This window comes from Pristis pectinata, chromosome 34 (assembly GCF_009764475.1).
Source record: "Pristis pectinata isolate sPriPec2 chromosome 34, sPriPec2.1.pri, whole genome shotgun sequence".
In the NCBI taxonomy this organism is placed as follows: Eukaryota; Metazoa; Chordata; class Chondrichthyes; order Rhinopristiformes; family Pristidae; genus Pristis; species Pristis pectinata.
In genome coordinates this window covers 3,373,499-3,391,562 of record NC_067438.1, presented here as the reverse complement: position 1 = coordinate 3,391,562, position 18,064 = coordinate 3,373,499, and the positions used below count along the sequence as shown (strand labels likewise).

Here is an 18,064-nt window from a genome sequence, read left to right as displayed (position 1 = left end):
TGCTGGCAAGATGCACCTCCCTTCACACAGCTGAGACTCCCCTGTGGTCAGCACCCCCTGCTTTACAAAGAGGCACTTTCTTTCCCACTGCCGTAACAACAGAAGAAGTGAGGACCAGGGAAGTTCACTTCCAGCAGTGAAACGGGCCATTCAGCCAAACTAGTTCACTCCAGTACTGACACTCCACACCTCCCCATCTCACTGTCCTCTCCGCACCCAAAGTCCTCAACACTGAGCCTCTGTTCAGCACAACCAGGTGCAGTAGGGAGGCCACATTGTCCGCAGGGACAACACCAGAGTCCCGAGACAAGCACTCTATTCCCAGCTCCATGCCGGCAAGTGATTCCCAGGAGATCAGAGGAAACGTTTCAAGGGCATTCCCAAATTTTCCTTAAAACAAAACCCTCACTGAGCCGTAGGAATCCCTGGCCCAGCACAGCTCACACTGGTGGAAAGGCAACCGGAAAGGCAGGAGCATTCCTAGTCTCTCCGATAGGAGCACAAAGAGAATGAGCGCAAACCCCGGAAGGTGTGAACCCCCCACCCCCCATCCCCAGCCACTCCATCAAGCACCTCCTGCCCCACCTGCAGCAGAGTCTGCAGGTCCCACATTGGCCCCATCAGACACGTCAGCTGAACCGGAGAGGAAGCAAGTCACCGCCAACCCCGCGGGATTGCCGGAGAAGACGTCCCAGTGTTTGACCCGGTGTTCTACCGATCTCCCCTCACATCTCTTTATTCCATCGTCCACTGTCCTCTCCGATCGGATTCCATCTTCTTCAGCCTTTTGCCTCTTCATCCGATCACCTCCCAGCTTCATCATTCCCACTTCCCCCTCCCCACCCACCTCCCTTCCCCCCCTCACGGTCTCACCGATCACCCGCCAGATCCTCCCCCTCCCGCACCCTTTTATTCCGGCTTCTCCCCTCCCTTTCCAGTCCTGATGAAGGGTCTCGGAGCGAAATGTCGACTGTTTATTTCCCTTTCACAGATGCTGCCTGACCCGCTGAGTTCCTACAGCGTTGTGTGTGTGAAACTCCCCGCTCAGTCCCAGAGAAAAACCACGGGAAAAAGTATGTTTGGAGCAGACTCGATGGGCCGAATGGCCTGCTTCTGCTCCCTTGTCTTGTAAACTTGTGATGTTGTCCATCCGGTGCTGTTGGGTGAAACCCCAGGAAGGTTTGTGTCGGTCGCCCGACTGTCCCTGAGGCCGAGCGGCCTCTCCCCCCCTTGCCAGGGTCGCTCTGCCCGAGTCTCCCCCCGACCCCCGGGGACTCTCTAATTCTCTGCTTCTCCCCCCAGTCTTTGTGACCCTGGATGTGGAAACGGCGAGTCCATGGCTCGAGGTGTCTGAGGATCGGAATAGTGTGAGACGGACCCGGACACCGAGGGGTCTCCCCGACACCGGGAAGAGGTTCACATACTGGCACTGTGTGCTGGGATCGGAGGGATTCACATCGGGGAGACATTACTGGGAGGTGGAGGTGGCGGGGAGTCAATTCCGGGGTCTGGGTGTCGCCGCAGGTTCTGTGGAGGGGAAGGGAACTGTCGAACTGATCCCGGAAAACGGATCCTGGATCATCGTGCGGGCTGGTAACGAGTTTTATGTGAACACATCCCCTCGATCCAGTCTCCCTGCCAGTCCCATCCCCGGGAGGGTGGGAGTTTATCTCAGTTACGGGTCCGGGACAGTTTCATTTTACAGCGCGGACACCAAGTCCCATCTCCACACCTTCACTGGGAATAAATTCACGGAGAAACTTTATCCTTTCTTCTGGATTTGGGGTGGAAACTGGCTGAGAATCTGCTCCGATTCTGCTCCGGGTCTGTGACCGGGTCGGGTCCCGGGACTAAGGGAGCTCGGGCTTTTCCCTTTGGAGAGAAGGAGGATGAGGGGAGACATGATAGAGGTGTACAAAATAGTAAGGGGAATAGATAAGAGTAGACAGCCAGCGCCTCTTTCCCAGGGCACCAATCCTCAATACAAGATGACTTGGCTTTAAGGTAATGGGTGGGAAGTTCAGGGGAGATATCACAGGGAGGTTTTTTACGGCAGAGTCACGACAGAAAAACAAGAATACCGTAAAGCGCCGGAAGTTTTTTGGATCAATGGAGTATCTTTGAGCTCACTCTCGGTGTTCCCCAGTGTACACTGTAACAGGGCCTGAATAAACTGACTTGTTCGAGAAACTCACCCCTGCTGTCTGGGATTTTCTTTGTTTGCTGTCCCGATGTGAACCGTATTTGAGAGGGAGACTGGGCCCCACGCTCGCCTTGTGAAGGAGCCGCTGTTGTGGAAGCCGCCTGATGATCAGTGTGAGGCTGGGCGGCAAGTGGGGAATCCAGCCCAGTGTCGCCGGCTCTCTGGGGCTGAAGGGGTTTACAGAGCAGGGAAGGGAAAACTATTACCACTTGTGGGCCCAGCCCAGAACAAGGAAGACCGGATCTTACTTTGGAGCCGGGCCGGACATGGGTCAAGTCAGGAATCTTCATCACACGAAGGGCGGTGGAATTCAGGACTTCACCGAAAAGCCGAATGTTTTCCACACAGTGGTGTGTAATGTCCAGTCCTGCGCTTTTTCCTGCAGACACATCTCAGTCATCGCCGCTGCATCTCTCTCCTCGCAACACAATATTCTCGCCACAGTCCCTGCTGCATGACATTCACTGATTTAATAGTTGCTCTACATTTATATTTAACAACCGTTTTACACCCCAATCTGCCTTTTAAGCCTCGATCTAAACAATAGGAGATGCTGGAGGAACCCAGCGGGTCAGGCAGTATCTGTGGAGGGAAATCGTCTATGTTTCGGGTCGAGAACCTTCATCTGGACTGTCTCGACCCCGAACATCTACTGTGTATTTCTCACCATTGATGCTGCCCGACCCGTGAGTTCATCCAGCAGTTCGTTTTTGGCTCCAGATTCCAGCATCTGCAGTCTCTTGATTCTCTGTTCGGGCTTGGTCTCTTTCAGTCCTGCCTTAGACTGAACCAGGCTCTTCTCTCCGGCTTCATTGATGTTCAGACGTGTTGAATGTCTTTCTGAACCCTCCCTGATGTGGAAATGGCCAAGTTACCTTCCCTCTGGACACTTGCAGCAAAATAACGTTGATTCCCTGAGACTGCAGCGTGTGTAGCACACAATCCCGGTACTGTAGGGGTTTAGCAGCTCCCCGAAAGTGAAGGGAAAGTGAATCAGGAAGTGCGGGTAGTTAACATGGCTTCGAAAGGCCAGGTCGAGAGTTTAACCGAGGAGGCAATTTGTCCCATCTGCCTGGATTTCTTCGCCGATCCGGTTATACTGGAGTGTGGACACAACTTCTGCCGCTCCTGTATCACACGGTGTTGGGAAAGGGAGGAGAGAAATTCCTGCCCGGAATGTAGAGAGGTGTTTGCCGACCGCACCCTCAGGGTAAATCGGGCCTTAACAAGTCTGTCTGAGAAACTTCGAAAATTAAGCTTGAATCCGAAAGAGAAGGAAAGTCAACTTCACTGCGAGGAACATGAGGAAGAACTGAAGCTGTTTTGTGAAACGGACAAGAAACTGATCTGTCTGGTTTGTGGAGATGCGCGGGAACACAGAGAGCACCGCTTCCTGCCGATTAAAGAAGCTGCTGAAATGTACAAGGTAAAAATATCCCTGTTTTGATCAACGGTTTGCTCTCTTGCATCTTTATTATCTAATTCCTTTACTCTCTGATTCGCAGGATCAGATTAAATCTTCCTTAGAATCTCTCACAAAAATGAAATCAGACTTGCAGGAAATGGAGCAACAACAGAAAGAGAAGATCTCCGGAGTTCGGGTGAGGCCTCCCTGTGCAGAATTTCTGATCTTGTTGTGTAGTTTTGTTCCCTTTGATCCACAATCGCAGAGTAACGCAGTTCCAGTGACCTGGGTTCGATCCTGACCCTGACCTCTGGTGCTGTCTGCGTGATGACTGCATGTTCTCCCTGTGACCACGACTGTTTTCACCCACATCTTAAGGATATGCTGGTTGCACGGTTAATTGGCTACTGCAGTTAACATGGTGAGGCTGGGTGGTATGTGAATCAGGTGGGAGTTATTAGGCATGTAGGGGAGAATAAGTTTCGGGGAGACGTGAGTGAATGTGATTGATGGGATTGGTCTGAGAACCAGCATAGACTTTGATGGGCTGAATGGTCACCTTCCATGTCATAAGGGAAAACAAAAGGGAAATTGTCTAAATTCATCTTCACATTTTCACCTGACAGGAACAATCACACAGCCTTCAGTTCCAGATAACATCTCAATTTGCTGAACTGCACCAGATTCTCACTGAGAAGGAGCAGCGCTTACTCAGAGATCTCAGGGAAGAAGAGGAGAAGATTCTAAATCCAATGGAGAAAAATCTTCAAGAGATTCAAGAGAATTTAAATTCTATTCAGGAGAAACTCTCAAAATTACAGGAACGGATGAATGAAGAAGACAGCTTGATATTTCTCAAGGTGAGAGATGACATTACAATTTGGTTCAATTGACGAACACCATTACAAAATGGGGCATGATATATTTAAACTGATTGCAGTGTTTACCATTCATTGTCAACTGAGTTAGTTCAGGCAGATGTTTGACTGTTCAGGGCTATTGTTGTCCCCAAACCGGCCTCCCACAATATCTGTACCTCATAGGACATTCTGCAACCTTCTCGGGAATGCGTTCTGGTGATCTGGACACTGAGCTGGTGATTGTCTCTGTGATTCCCACGTATAATATCCCCTGAAACTCCCATTAGAATCCAGTTACAGTCACATGCTGTGAGTGTGTCTGGTGCTGTGGCTGTCAGGGTCTCTCTGTCGATCAATGGGAACTGAGGTTGAACTCCAGAATGTGACACACACATCATATTTCTCAGCTGTATCTGGTTTTCATCAGGTTTGCTGTTTAGCGAAATTTGCACTCTCTGTATTCTGTTTCAGATATCTTCCGAATGGGATTATATTCCATTTTACATCATAGACAGGCCAGTGGGTCCAGCTTCTCCTGTCAATTCACCTGCTTCACCAGCCTCCTCCCGCCTGCTCACCACACCCATGAACAGTGCCCCCAACTCCATGGTCCCTCATGCGTTTATCCAACTTCCCCATTACATTCAGTCTCTGCTGTCTGCTTCAACCACACCTGTGGCAGCGAGTTCCACCTTTCCTTCACTGCTTTTCTGACATGATTTATCGAAGATCACCTGCCATTTTATCTTTGACCTTGGTCTCCCAACAAGCAGAGATACTTTCTCCACTCCCGCCCAATCAAATCTGTTCGTAATCTGAAATTCCTCCATCTGATCATCCCTGACATCATATCCAGAGAAAAATGCACAACCTGTCCAGTCTTTCCTGTAGGTTTCATCCTCTCAGTTATGGCACAACTTTCATAAACATTCCTCGTGCTTTGTCCCATGGTTTTACGGCCCTTCTGCAATATCCTCTGTCTGTGTGTCAACGGGAGTGCGAGTTGGGTCGTGCGAATTTTCAGCAGCTTGTGATAACTTGGGAGAAATTCCTGCTGTCGGGATGTGGACGGTCAGTCTCAGTCAATTCAGATTTGTGTTTTATTTATTTCAGGAGGAGGCTCGTCGGAAGAGGAGGTAGGACATGGTCTTTACTGAAACCCTGTGTAGATTTGTAAAATAGTCGAAATATCGCTGATGCTCAGTTTATAACAGGCTGTTTAATATTTGCAGGATCAATGACGATGAGCAGGCGTTGCCTGTGACTGATGGTGCCCTACCGGTTGAAAAATTCGATCACCCCTTTTTGTTGAATACAGCGTTGAGGAAAATGTTTTATACAATTAAGCGAGGTAAAGCATACAGTTTCCTTTGGCCTTGTTTGTGAGACGCTTTTGAGTAATTTGTAGTCGCAAAGATTAGCTGTAACAATGGGCTGAATTGGAACTGAAGTTTTATTCCAGCACCAACCTCACCTGCTGGGAAGCGTCGCTGTCACATGGTCAGCTGGAGATGTCAGATCCCTGAACACACTGAGACAGGAGCACAATACAACCAGTACACAGACTATTAGATGAACCACTGCATTCTGAACCCATCCGCAATGCACACTCACGGAAAGATATGAGTTTGAATCCTAGCACAGTAGCTGGGAAATTAACATTCAGTTAATGGCGCGCGCACGCGCGCGCGCACACACACACACACACACACACACACACACACACACACACACACACACACGGAGGATTGGCAGATGTGGCCAGAGCCTCCACAATGCACGTTGTTAGTTCCCCTTAGTAACCTGGAATGCATTCCCTTCAGACACAGTGAATTTATTTATTTGAGCAACTCACACACATATGACATACTGTCAACACACACCAAACATGTGGAGACACCAGTAACACACAATTACTTCAATGTGCACAATCACCTGTATTTACTGCAACACACACACACACACACACACACACACACACACACACACACACACACACACACACACACACACACACACACACAGAGTAACATACCTGGATGCACAGCGAGAGTGGAAAAACCTTTCCCCTCTAATTTCAGACGACCCAAACCTGGAAAAAAGACTGTGAACATTCACCGTATGTGTGCCCCTCATGATTTTATTTACCTCGATAAGGGGCCACCCCTCAACGTCCAACAGTCCAGGGAAATAACTCCAGCCTACACAGTCTATTTTCATAACCCAAGCTGTCCAGTACTGGTAATGTGCTGCTGAAACTTCCTGTCCAGCGGAATGACATCTTTCCAACAGTTGGGCAACCAGAAATGCACACAATACGCCAACTATGGTCTATCAATAACCTGTACAGTTGTGACATGACATCTCAACCCCAGTACTTAGTGCCCTGACAGATGAAGGCAAGCATGCCCAAATGCCTTGTTGACCACCCTCTCTCCCTGTCTTACCACTTTCCTGAAAGTATCTTCCTGTCCCTCTTGGTCTCTCTGTTTTACAACAATATCGCTATTTACAGCGTAAGTCCTGCACTGGTTTAACATAACAACGTGCAAACCTTCACACTTGGTTTTGGTATTGGTTTATTTTTGTCAATTGTACGGAGGTGCAGTGAAAAACTGGTCTTGCATACCGTTCCTACAGATCAACTCATTACACATTTCATTGAGGTAGTGCAGGGTAAAATCAATAACAGAATACAGACTAAAGTGTCACGGCTGCGGGGAAGTGCATTGCAGGTAGACAATAAGGTTGAAGGTCAAACAAGGTAGATTGTGAGGTCAAGAATCCATCTCATCGTCTAAGGGAACCATTCAATCGTCTTATCACCGTTGGACAGAAGGTGTCCTTGATCCTGGTAGTACGTGCCCCCAGAATCTTGTATGTTCTGCCTGATGGGAGAGGAGAAAAGAGACAATGACCCGGTTGGGTGGGTTCTTTATGTTGGCTGCTTCACCAGGGCATCGAGAGATATTGACAGAGTGTATGGAGGGGAGGCTGGTTTCCGTGATGCGCTGGGCTGTGTCCACAAGTCTCTGCAGTTTCTTGCGGTGCTGAGCAGAGCAGTTGCTATACCAAGCCGTGATGCATCCAGATATGATGCTTTCTATGGTGCATAGATAAAAATTGGTGAGTGTCAGGAAACATGCCAAATATCTTTAGCCTCCTGAGGAAGTGGACGCGCAGGTGAGCATTCTTGGTCGTGGCGTCTGCATGGCTGGACCAGGATAGGTGATATTCACTCCAAGGAACTTGAAGCTATCAACCCTCTTGACCTCAGCACCATTGATGTAGACAGGTGCATGTATACCGCTCCTTTCCTGAAGCCAATGACCAGCTCTTTTGTTTTGCTGACATTGAGGAAAAGGTTGTTGTCATGACAACATGTCGCAAAGCTCTCTATCTTCTTCCTGTACTCCAACTCAGTATTGGTTGGGATACGGCCAACTACGGTTGTATCATCTGCAAACTTGTAGATTGAATTAGAGCAGAATCTGGCCACGAAGTCATGGGTATATAGGGAGTACAGTGGAGGTCTGAGGACACACCCTTGTGGGGCACCAGTGTTGAGAAAAATCGTGCTGGAGGTGTTGCAGCCTATCCTCACATGAATGCAGTCTGTTGGTCAGAAAGTCTAGTTAGATCTGGATGCATCACGGCTTGGTGTGGCGTCTGCTCTGCCCAGGAGCGCAAGAGAGAGGTGTTGAGTCCCAGGTCTCGGAGACTGGTGATGAATTTGCCTGGAATTATGGTATTGAAGACGGGGATGTAGTCAATAAATTGCAGTCTATCATAGGTGCCTTTCCTGTCCAGATGTTCCAGAGCTGACAGTATGGCCAGGGAGATGGGGTCCTCTGTAGACATGTTACGGTGGGAGGTGAATTGCAGTGGATCGAAGTTGTCTGGGAGGCTGGAGTTAGTAGGTGCCATGACCAGCCTCTCAAAGCACTTCGTGATGGTGGATGTCAGAGCCACGGGTCGGCAGTTGTTAAGGTACGTTACCTTGATCTTCTTCGGGACCGGAATGATAGTGGCCTTCCTAAAACATGTGGGAACCACAGATTGAAGCAGTGAGAGGTTAAATATGTCGGTAAATACCCCCACCAGCTGGCCAAGTTAAATTGCATCTACCATTCTCTGGCCGACGATCCAAGATTCCCCTCTGTACACCAACGGGACGAGGTCGAAAGAGTTGAAAGCTTCAAGTTCCTCGGAATGAACATCACCGATAGCCCGTCCTGCTACAACCACGGAGACACCATGGTCAAGAAAGATCATCAGCTCCTCTCCTTCCTCAGGAGGATAAAGAGATCTGGTGTGTTTCCATCGACCCTCACCAATTTTTATCGATGCACCAGAGAAAGCATCCTATCAGGATGCAACACGGCTTGGTATTGCATCTGCTCCACCCAGGACCGCGAGGAATTCTCGAGAGCTGTGGACACAGCTCAGCACATCACAGAAACCAGCCTCCCTTCCATGCACCCTGTCTGTACTTCTCGCTGCCTCAGTAAAGCAGCCAACATAATCAAAGACCCCACCCACCCCAGACATTCTCTCTTCTCCCCTCTCCCATTGGTCAGAAAATTGAAAAGCCTGAAAGCACATACCACCAGGCTCAAGAACACTGTCTATTCTGCCGGCGAAAGACTTTGAACGGTTCCCTAGTATGATAAGATAGACTCTTGAACTCACAGTCTACTTCATTATGATTTTGCACCTTATTGTCTACCTGCCTTGCACTTTCTCTGTAGCTGTGAGACTATATTCTGCATTCTGTATTCTTTTACCTTGTTCTACCTCAATGCACTGTGTGATGAATTGACCGGTATGAACGGTATGCAAGGCAAGATTTTCACTGCACTTCGGTACAAGTGACAATAATAAACCAATTCCAATTCAAGTTCATTTAATCTGGATCCTGCTGTAATGTAGATAACCTTCTCCACTGTCCACTACACCACCAATTTTGCTGTCATTGGCAAACATTTAACCATGCCTTCTACATCCTCTTCCAAATCGTTAACACAGATGAGCAATAATAGTGGACCCAGAACCGATTCCAGTGGTACACCACTGGTCACAGGCCTCCAGTCTGAAAAACAACCCTCCACCAACACCCTCTGGCTCCACCCACCGTCAATTTTGTGTCCAATTGCCTCGGTCAGCCTGGATTCCATGTGATCTCACCTTCTGGACTGGCCTTCCTTGTGAGACCTTGTCAAAGGCCTTGCTAAAGTTCATGTGGACAATGTCTATCATCCTCTCCTCGTCTCTGTCACCTGCTCAAAAAACCCAGTCACATGTGTGACGTGGTATTTCCCATACACAGAGGCATGCTGACTGTCCCTAATCAGTCCTTGCCTTTCCAAGTGCTGGTAGATTCTGTCTCTCAGAGTCCGTCCTGTAACTTTCCCACCACTGATGTTAGGCTCAGTGGCCTTTAGTATCCTGGCTTTGTCTGAGGATACACTTAATCAGGCCCCGGGGAGTTATCCACCGTAATATGCTTTTTGAGACCACCAGCACCTCATTGTTTGTACTGTGGTTTTGTTCCAAGACATCACTGCTCATTTCCCTTAATTCCTTTGCTTCCACGACCTTCTCCCTGGGAAACACAGATGAGTAATATTCATTTCAGACCGCACCCCCTCACCAGCCCGAGGCTCCACATACAGACGACCATATTGACCCTTAAGGAGACCTATTCTCTCATTTGTTTCTCTTTTGCTCTTACTATACTTAATAGAGTATCTCAGGATTGTCCTTAATCTTATCTGCCAGAGCTATCACATTTTCTTTTTGCCCTCCTGATTCCCCTGTTAAGTGTACTCATATATCTGCACAAGTGTACACTATCACAGAGTGCTTGAGCTCCCGTCTGTGACAGGAGGGTGAAGTTCAGGTATCCCGCTGTTGGAGCAATATTTCTCGATAATACAAATGTGTTGTGAAAAGTAATTGATGCAAACCCTCCTTTCTGGTTGAACCTGCTCTGCCTAGTCCATTCCTCATACGGCCTTGACTACGCAAGTCTGGGAGTAATGATGACTTGTACAGGGTCTTGGTGAAACCTCACCTGGCGGAAATTGTTTTTTTTATTATCACATGTACTGAGGTACAGTGAAAAAATTTGTTTTCCATTCCATCCATACTTATCATTTCATTACGACAGTGTATGTAGGTAGTACATGGGAAAACAATAACAGACTGCCGAATAAAGTGTTACAGTTACAGAGAAAGTGCAGTGCAGGCAGACAATAAGGTGCAGGGGCATAACGAGGTATATTGTGAGGTGAAGAATCCATCTTATCTAACTAGCAGGCCATTCAATAGTCTTATAATAGTGGGACAGAAGCTGTCAACGGGCCTGGTGGTACATGCTTTCAGGCTTTTACATTTTATGCCCGATTGGGGGGGGAGTAGAAGAAAGAATGTCCGGCATGGGTGGGGTCCTTGATTGTACTGGTTACTTTCGGGAGGCAGGGAGAAGCATAGACAAGAGTCCATGGAGGGGACGTGGGTTTCAGTGATGTGGTGAGGTGTCCACAGCTTCCTGCAGTCTGAGGCAGAGCAGTTGCCGTACCAAGCCATGATGCATCCAGATAGCATGCTTATTATGGTGCATCTATAAAAATTAGTGAGGGTCGAATGGGACATGTCAAATATCTTAAGCCTCCTGAGGAAGTAGATGTGCTGGTGAGCTTTCTTAGTCGTAGCGCCTGCGTGGTTGGACCGGGACAAGCTGTTGTTGATGTTCACTCATTGGAACTTGAAGCTCTCAACCGTCTCGATCTCAGCACCGTTGATGTAAATGAGAGCGTGTGCACCGCCCCACCCGTTTCCTGAAATCAATGACCAGCTCTTTTGTTTTTCTGACACTGAATGGAAAGTTTGTTGTCATGACACCATACCAGGAGGCTACTTATCTCCGTCCTGTACTGTGACTGACAATTTTTTGAGTCTCGGCCCACAAAGTTGTTTTCACCTGCTGAGTTGGTGAAAACTGCTTTGTGGGCCGAGTCTCAAAAAGAGCTGGTGCAATCTGGCCACGCAGTTGTGAGTGTATAGGGAGTAGAGTAGGAACTGAGAACACAGCCTTGTGGGGCATCAGTGTTCAGGATAATCGTGGAGGGGGTATTGCTGCCTATCCTCACTGATTGTGGTCCATTGATCAGGAAGTTAAGGATCCAGTTGCAAAGGGAGGTGTTGAGTCCCCGATCTAGGAGTCTAGAGATGAGTTTGCTGTGTATAGTACAGCATGACAGAGCAGCATTGGAAGCAGTCGGAAGGAGACTCACCAGGCTCATTCCTGGGGTGAGAGGGTTGTCCTATCGAGAGAGGCTGGACGGTTGGGTCTGTGTACCGTGGAGTTTAGAAGAATGAGGGATGAGCTTATTCAAACGTAAAATGTCCAAAGGAGCTTGGCCAGGTAGATGTTGGGATGTTTTCACGAGTGAGAGAGTCACGGACAAGGGGACATAGTTACAAGTTAAGTGGCTGGTCATTTAAAACACGTGTGTAGAAATTTCTTCTCTCAGACGGTGATGGATCTCTGGAATTCTCTGCCCCTGAGGGCGGTAGTGGCATGATTATTGGATTATATAATGTGGAGATAGAGAAATGTTTGTAAGATTGAGGAAATGAGGGCAATGGGGAACTGGCACAGAAGAGAAATTGATGCCAGCATAGATCAATCATGGTCAAATTGAATGAAGGGCCTGTTCCTGTGCTGTACTGTTCTATGTTCAATCTTCCATGTTAGATGTTTCGAAGAATGAGAGAAGATCTCAGGGAAACACAAAATTCTTTCAGGGCTCAACAGCCAGGATGCAGGGAGGATGTTTCCCCTGTCTGAGGAGTCGAGAGTCAGGGGTCTCAGAATGGGATGTAACCTCAGAGGATGGTGTATCTTTTGAATTCTCTGCGCTGGAGGGCTGTGGGGCCTCAGTCATTCAGTTCATTTAAAGTCACAGTCAAAGTCGTACAGCAGAGAAATGGGCCTTTCGACCCACCACGTCTGTGCCGACCTATTTCCCCATCCAAACTCTCCAAACTCTCCCCAGAACTGAAGACCTCCGATCCAGACAACACCCTGGGGTATCTCCTCTGCTCTCTCTCCTGCACAATGACATCCTACCCAAGGTGTGACGAGGAGAACTGCGCACAATACACCGGGTGTGACCGAACCAGTGTTTTGTAAAGTTGCAACATGACGTTCCAATTCCTACATTCTGAACCCTGACCTATTAAGGCTTCAATGTCATAGAGTCACAGAGCGATACAGCATGGAAACAGGCCCTTCAGCCCATTACATTCATGCCGACCTAGGTGCCCACCTGAGCTCGTCCCATGTGCCTACATTGGGCCCAAATGCTTCCAAACCTTGCCTGTCATAATTTCTCTGACCCAGGCCTCTTCTGTACCAGTTCCACAGAGCCCTCAATTTTTCAATGTTACAAAAGATTATCCACTTTATTTTCTACCACATTACAGAGGAGGAACTGCTGGAGGTCTGAAAATGCAGTAAGGTAGATAAATCACCAAGGCCTGATCAAATATATCCTAGGATATTGTGGGAATCTTGGGAAGAAATTCTGGGGTACTTTGTGGAGATATTTGTATCATCGATATCTATGGGTAAGGTGCCAGTAGACAAGTCTGACATGCTGTGCCTTTATTGAAGAAAAGCTGCAAGGAAAATCCTGGGAAGTACAGAGCGCTCAGCCTAACGTCGGTAGTTGGGAAGATAATGGAGGTGATTCTGAGAGACGGGATCTACGTGCACTGGGAAAGACAAGGACTGATTAGGGAGAGTCAGCATAGCTCTCAGCATCAGAAATCATGCTTTGTGAATTTGGTTGAGTTTTTAGAAGATGTGACCAAGAAGATGGATGAAGGAAGAGCAGTAAATGTTGTCCACCTGGACTTTAGCAAGGCCTTTGACGAGATACCGCATGGTAGGCCAGTCCGTAAAGGTAGATGACATGGGATCCAGGTCGAGCTGGACAATTGGATACAAAATTGGCATTTGGCGGTTGGAGACAGTGGGTTGTCGTGGAGAGTTGCTTTATGACTGTCGTCTTGAGGTCTGTGACAGGCGGTGTGCTGCAGAGATCGGTGCTGGGTCCGCTGTTGGTCATCATTCAGCATGGTTTGCAAGGTTGTCGATGAGACTAAATTCTGTGGTATGGGGGACAGTGAAGAGGGTTATCGAAGATTACAACGGGACCTTGATCAACTGGGCCAGTGGGCCGAGGAATGGCAGATGGAGTTTATTTCAGTGAAAAGTGGGGTGTTGCATTTTGGGAAGACAAATTAGGGCAGGACTTGCACAGCAATTGGTAGGGCCCTGGAGAGTGTTGTAGAACAGAGAGACCGAGGGGCGCAGGTACATATTTCCTTGTAAGTGGCGACACAGTTAGGGTGGTGAAGAAAGCATTTATCACGCTGGCCTTCATCGGTCAGATTATTGAGTACAGGAGCTGGGACGTCACGTTACAGCTGTACAAGACGTTGGTCAGGCCACGTTCGGAGTCCTGCGTACAGTTCTGGTTACCCTGGGGTAGGAAGGACGTCATTAAACTGTAGAGGATGCAGAACAGATTTCCAAGGATGTTACCGGGACTGGAGGGCTTGGGTTATAAGGTGAAGCTGGATAGGCTGGGACTTGTTACCCTGGGAGAGAGGAGGCTGCCAGAGGAAGCTGTGGAGGAGGGTACAGTTACAATGTTTGAAAGACATTTGGACAGGTACATGGATAAAACGGTTTAAAGTTATAAGTGGCCAAACCCAGGCAGTTCAGCAACTTGGTCTTTACAGATGAGTTGTGCTGAAGAGCCTCTTTCGGTGTTGCATTGCTCTCTGACTCCATGATCTCCTATTAAATTTCTCCAGTAACGACTCAGCCCAATCCCCTACGCTCCCATCTGCCTCCGTCTCCACCACCTCCCAGCAAGGGCTCTCGTTACCCCGCCCCACTTCTCCATCCCCACCCACAGACTCCCCACTCGCTCGCCCCGTCCACACGTCACTGCCCCACCCCCTCCCGACAATCCCGGGAAGCTCCCTTTCCATTGACATCTTTTACAAACCCACTGACTCCCACGGTTACTTTGGCGACAAGTCTTCCCACCCTGTCACTTGTAACGATGATATTCCCTTCTCTAAGCATCTTCATCTCCGCCGCATCTGTTCTCATGATGAGGTTTTCCACTTCAGGACATCCGAGCTGTCCTCTTTTTTTCAGAAAACGGTGTTTCCCCTTCACCACCATCAACGCAGCCCTCACCCGCATCTCCTCCATTTCCCGCACGTCTGCCCTCACCCCATCCACCACCATCCCCCACCCCCTAAAATAACAGGGACAGGGTTCCCCTTGTCCTCACCCACCAACCCGAGACTCTGCTTCCAACACATAATTCCCCGCAACTTCTGCTATCTCCAACGGGATCCCACCACCAGGCTCATCTTCCCCTCCCCTCCCCTCTCCACTTTCCTCAAGGATCGCTCTCTCTGCGACTCCCCTGTCCGCTCGTCCCTCCCCACTGATCCCCCTCCAGGCACTGATCCCTGCAACCATCCCAAATGTTACACCTGCCCCTACACCTCCTCCCTCACCACCATTCATGGCCCTAAACAGTCGTTCCGGGTGAGGCAGCGCTTCACATGAGAATCCATCAGGGTCGTTTATTGTATGTGGTGCTCCCGGTGCGGTCTCCTCTACATCGGTGAAACCCGACGCAGATTGAGGGACCGCTTCGTCGAACACCTTCGCTCCGTCCGCCGTAACAGTCAGGATCTCCCGGTGACCAGACATTTCGATTCCACTTCCCACTCCCACACTGACATGTCTGTCCACGGCCTCCTCTACTGCCACGTTGAAGCCAGACGCAGATCAGAGGAACACTTCATATTCCGCCTTAGTCGTCACCAACCTGACGGCATCAACGTCGATTTATCTAACTTGCGGTAGCCACTCCCCTCTACCCCCGTCCTTTGATTTCCCTTCTCCCTCTGGCCCCATTACCCCTTTTCTTTCCCCTGCCCCGCCCCCACGACCTGCCCCTCACCCACACCTTCCTCCCTCTGGTTCCCCACCTCCTTCCCTTTATTCCATGGTCCACTGTCCTCTCCGATCGGATTCCACCTTCTTCAGCCCTTTGCCTCTTCAGCCGGTCACCTCCCAGCTTCTCACATCATTCCCACTTCCCCCTCCCCACCCACCTCCCTTCCCCCCTCACCTGGACTCACCGATCACCCGCCAGCAGCTCCCCCTCCCCCACCCTTTTATTCCGGCTTTTCCCCTCTTCCTTTCTAGTCCTGATGAAGGGTCTGGGCCCGAAACGTCGACTGTTTATTTCCCCTCCACAGATGCTGCCTGACCCGCTGAGTTCCTGCAGCGTTTTGTGTGTGAAACTCCCCGCTCCGTCCCGGAGAAAACCCGTGAATAAATCTGATATCCATCCGGTGGAGTTGGGTGAAAACCCGGGAAAGGTTTGTGCCTGCGGCCCCACTGTCACTGTCTCCCCACGACCCCCGGGACTCTCTAATTCTCTGCTTCTCCCTCCAGTCTCTGTGACCCTGGATGTGGGAACGGCGCGTCCGGAGCTCGAGGTGTCTGAGGATCGGAAGAGTGTGAGATGGACCCGGACCCGGAGGGAACTCCCCGACACCGCGAAGAGGCTCAAAGACTGGTCCTGTGTGCTGGCATCGGAGGGAGTCACATCGGGGAGACATTACTGGGAGGTCGGGGTGGCGGGGAACAGGGGCTGGACTCTGGGAGTCGCCGCAGAGTCTGTGGAGAGGAAGGGAAGGGTCGGACTGATCCCGCAGAACGGATTCTGGACCATCGGGCGTTATGGTGACGAGGTCTATGTGAACACCTCCCCTGGAATCCGTCTCCCTGCCGGTCCCATCCCCGGGAGGGTGGGAGTTTATCTCAGTTACGGGTCAGGGATAGTTTCATTTTACAGCGCTGACACCAAGTCCCATCTCCACACCTTCACTGGGAATAAATTCACCGAGAAACTTTATCCTTTATTCGGGGCTGAGGATGGAAACCGGTGGCTCAGAATCTCCTCCGGTTCCGCTCCGGGTCTGTAACAGGGTCGGGTCCCAGGATCGGCGTCAGGAGGAAGTCGATGTAAATATAAATGTGGGGAGAGTGAAATAAACACGAATTGATATTAGAACTGTGGACCCATTAATTTTAACGCATTAACTGCATCCGTGAGCGGAACAGAAATACTTGTGTGAAAATGGAAATATCCGTCGGCTCCTAAAGTCCATTGGATCAATGAAGGTGGCGCCAGAGCTGGTGCTGACTGCAAGGGAGGGAGGTAAAGTTGTGACGGGGGGAGGTGTAAATAGGAGGGAGGGGGTGAAATTGGAAATGGCCAGAAGTGAGAGAAAGAAAGCTGAATGCTGAGAGTGTGAGATACAATCATCTGTCTCAATTCAGTGTCGACCCCCGAGGGCTGTAACGTGCCCAGTCAGAAGATGGGGCGCTGTTCCCCGAGCTTTGTGGAGACTCGTTGGAAATGTGCAGGAGACCAAAGGCAGAATTCAGCCTGAGAGCGGGATGGGGAATCAAAGTGACAGCAGCTGGAGGCTCAGTTCCCCCGTGTGGACCGAACGGGAGTGTTCTGGAAGGTTGAAGTGGCGAACGAGAGCAGGAAGCAGCACCGATACAGACATGATGTCCCTGAGAAAGAGGTGAGGGAGGGGTCTGGCTGCGACTGAAACAGGGAATATTCCACGTATCCTACAGAGAGGGAGACAGAGCCTGGATCCCAACCGCTTGCCACATGGAACCAGTGATTCGGGTTTGCACTCATTTTTCATGAGATTTGTTCCAAAGGAAATGAATCTGTTGTGAAAAGAAGAAATGCTGGAAACACGCAGCAGGTCGGGCAGGATCTGTGGAGAGAGAAAAGGAGTCAGCGGTCCACGTCGGTGACGTCTCACGGAACTGATCCCAACGCTGCCTGACCGGCTGCCGGCTTCCAGCATTTTCTGTTCATTTTACTTAGTTTTCCAACATCTACTTTTACTGAAATGAGTCTGATGTTCGACCATTCTGGAAAAAATACTGCTAACACATCGCACCCTCCTTAACAACCCTATCGACCTGCGCGGCAACCTTGAGGGATGCATTGACGCCAGGATCCCTCTGTTCCTCCACACTACTAAGAGTCCTGCCATTAACCTTGTGTTTGCCCTTTAATACCAATCTCCCGAAGTGTATCACTTCACACTCTCCAGGTAGAACTCCATCTACCACTTCTCAGCCCAGCTCTGCATTCTATCAATATCCTGTTGTAATCTACAGCAACCTTCTACACTATCCACAGCACCACCAATCTTTGTATCCTCAGTGAACTTACTAACCCACCCTTCCACATCCTCATCCAAGTCTTTTAAGAAAAGTGAAGGAACATAGGATCCAAGGCCAGCTGGCTCATTAGATCCAAAATTGGCTTGGTGACAGTTGGGAGTGGATCGTCATGGAAGGATGTTTTTTTCTGACTCGAAGACTATGAGCAGTGGCGTACTGCGGGGGTCAGTGCTGGGACCTTAGTGTTTGTGAGAAAAATT

At 49.5% G+C, this 18,064-nt stretch overlaps 1 protein-coding gene across 1 annotated transcript in view; it reads left to right on the top strand.

Annotated features, from left to right (window-relative positions):
- Positions 1–16,633, top strand: part of LOC127585818 (uncharacterized) — a 31,605-nt gene extending 14,972 nt beyond the window's left edge. Inside the window, exons 10-16 of the mRNA XM_052043516.1 lie at positions 1,303–1,658; positions 3,171–3,629; positions 3,709–3,804; positions 4,235–4,468; positions 5,582–5,604; positions 5,701–5,819; positions 16,038–16,633. Coding sequence (XP_051899476.1) covers positions 1,303–1,658; positions 3,171–3,629; positions 3,709–3,804; positions 4,235–4,468; positions 5,582–5,604; positions 5,701–5,819; positions 16,038–16,570 — 1,820 coding nt within the window. The 3' untranslated portion in view covers positions 16,571–16,633. The remainder of the gene's footprint in view (positions 1–1,302; positions 1,659–3,170; positions 3,630–3,708; positions 3,805–4,234; positions 4,469–5,581; positions 5,605–5,700; positions 5,820–16,037) is intronic.
- The last annotated feature ends 1,431 nt before the right edge of the window (positions 16,634–18,064 follow it).